General features: G+C 36.2%; 1 protein-coding gene across 6 annotated transcripts in view; it reads left to right on the top strand.

The window, feature by feature from the left end:
- The window catches only part of LOC114259160 (plant UBX domain-containing protein 8), an 8056-nt gene extending 6191 nt beyond the window's left edge, over nucleotides 1-1865 (top strand). For all 6 annotated transcript variants that reach the window (XM_028199157.2, XM_082902412.1, XM_028199158.2 and 3 more), the window contains 3 exons: nucleotides 160-303; nucleotides 398-454; nucleotides 1462-1865. In XM_028199157.2, the coding sequence (XP_028054958.2) occupies nucleotides 160-303; nucleotides 398-454; nucleotides 1462-1569 (309 nt within the window). In that variant the 3' untranslated portion in view covers nucleotides 1570-1865. The remainder of the gene's footprint in view (nucleotides 1-159; nucleotides 304-397; nucleotides 455-1461) is intronic.
- Nucleotides 1866-2215: the final 350 nt, after the last annotated feature.

The following is a 2215-nucleotide window of genomic DNA, read 5'->3' as shown; positions in this document are numbered from 1 at the left end:
GTGCATCCTTTGCATCAAGACGTTCTGGCACAGTTCCCCTCAATATATTATTTTAATTTTTAAGCTTCCTGTTGGATGAGAAGGACAGGCACTGTTCTAGATTATGTTCAGAGTTTCCATATTCATCCCTGGAGACTTATTTATTTATTTTGACTACAGGAGATTGAGAGACAGCTAGCAGCAAAGGAAGCTTCCCTTCCTCAGGAGCCAAGTCCAGAGGATGAGAAAGCTGTAACTCTTCTAGTGCGGATGCCTGATGGCAGCCGTCATGGTCGCCGGTTTCTGAAGTCTGACAAACTGCAGGTATAATTTGCGGTTAAGATTTACATTGCATTGATGTAATTGGTACGTTCTTCTGCACATTCTTGTGGATTAACGTGAGTGATTTGCTTTGCAGTCCCTTTTTGACTTCATTGATGTTGGTAGAAGGGTCAAGCCTGGCACTTACAGATTGGCAAGTTTTTCTTCTATATGCTTTAATATTTCAAATACTATAGCCACCAGCAGTTATGTTAGCTGTTTGTTTTGCATAGTGAATTGGCCTTTTTTGCTTTGATTGGCATTCAAGAAATATTAGTTACTGTTTCAAAGGTCTCCAAGTGAACTTGAAACTCAGTAGACCTAGACTAACTAGGCTAAAATTCTACCTTTACTGATAAAGGAGTGCTCAGAATTCCTCGTTGCATTGTGATCGAACTTTCTGAGTTTTCTAGAAATTAAACCATTTATATAAAAAAAGACCAAACATAAGTGGATTTTTTGAATTTTATGATGTATTTATTCATGAAATTGGCTTAACTCAACGAGCTTTTACTGCCATTACATGTGATTGGCTACATGGATCCATGTCCTCCCTTTGGCTCTATTAGAAGTCACATAATCAGTTAAGGGTTAGGCAGTCATGTCTGTGATGCATTTATTCATGTGGAATGCTAGTAGAGACCCACAAGTTAAATCTCCAAATTCACCCACACCACAATAACATGGCAAGGGAGTTGGGCTTTACATGATTGAGTTTGTAACAAATCAAAAGTTGACACGTAACTTGCCATGTCATTGTGGGCTAAATTAGGGACGCTTTTTAGGAGTCTCAATCTTTTTCCTTTATTCATACTTTGATTCTTTTAGTATATATATTTTTTGGGGTTCAAATCAAAGTCATTATAAGTCAAATTGCGAAATTAATTAAAATCCACAACTTAGAATCTGATAGAAAGGGTATTTGTGTGTTCAGTTCAATCTCCATATTTCTTCAGGTTTATGTTCTTTTTGGACAGTTCACTTGGAAATATGAGTATGTTATACTATAGTCTTGAAATCTGAGGCAATGACAGTTTGAATCATTCGTTGTCATGCTAAATTAGTACCTAATTAACATATCGATGCTAGATGGACTACAACTGGGGATTCAAATGTTAATTTTTTGCCTACTCTGAATGTTCTTGTGCTATTGTTGGGCAGGTGAGGCCATACCCTCGGCGTGCTTTTAGTGACGGTGAAAGTGTCTTGACTCTGAGTGAACTAGGCTTGATTGGCAAGCAAGAAGCCCTATTTCTGGAGTTGATTTAGCATGATCCTTCTGTAAAGCTGTAAAATATATATATATATATATATATCCTGAAAAATGTAGTCCACTTAAACATATATATAATTCAAACATGGAATGTGAGACCGTCGGTTGTTTTATGATATTTGGTTGGAAGAGGTGGCAACAGAATCGTTCTGGGCAAACGGGCAGACTAATAGTAAACAATAATGAATGTTTGAATTAGGCATTCTTGATGGCTTGTGGGAATGGCTTATTTGTATGAAGAATTTATGGCAGTTAAAGATCACAGAGAACTGACATGAAAAGTTTGTCTGAAGATGGCATACGTGGTTTGCTATGCAGCTTGTATACTTGTACATTTATGAAAGGTTTTCACGCTTGGATGATTGGGGAAAAAAAATTCATGTAGCCAAGCTCAGTCTTATCTAATGAGGATATACTTTACAAGACAATCTTGAGTACACATTAGGGCTGTTTGGTATCATTTCATTTTTAATTTTTTCCAAAAAGCTGAAAAAACCCATTGTTTTAATGTTTGGTTTTGTTTTTATGCAAAAAAACCATTTTCAAAATTCAGAAATTGAGGGCTTCTTAAAAATAGGAGTGTTGAAACATTTTCCCAATACAGTTTTCAAAAATTGTTTGTCAGACAAGTCTATTACTGTA

The sequence above is a fragment of the Camellia sinensis genome, chromosome 13 (assembly GCF_055761805.1).
Source record: "Camellia sinensis isolate YWXY chromosome 13, ASM5576180v1, whole genome shotgun sequence".
Classification (NCBI taxonomy): Eukaryota; Viridiplantae; Streptophyta; class Magnoliopsida; order Ericales; family Theaceae; genus Camellia; species Camellia sinensis.
Note: the sequence above shows the minus strand (reverse complement) of the source record. Positions and strands in the feature narration are given on the sequence as shown.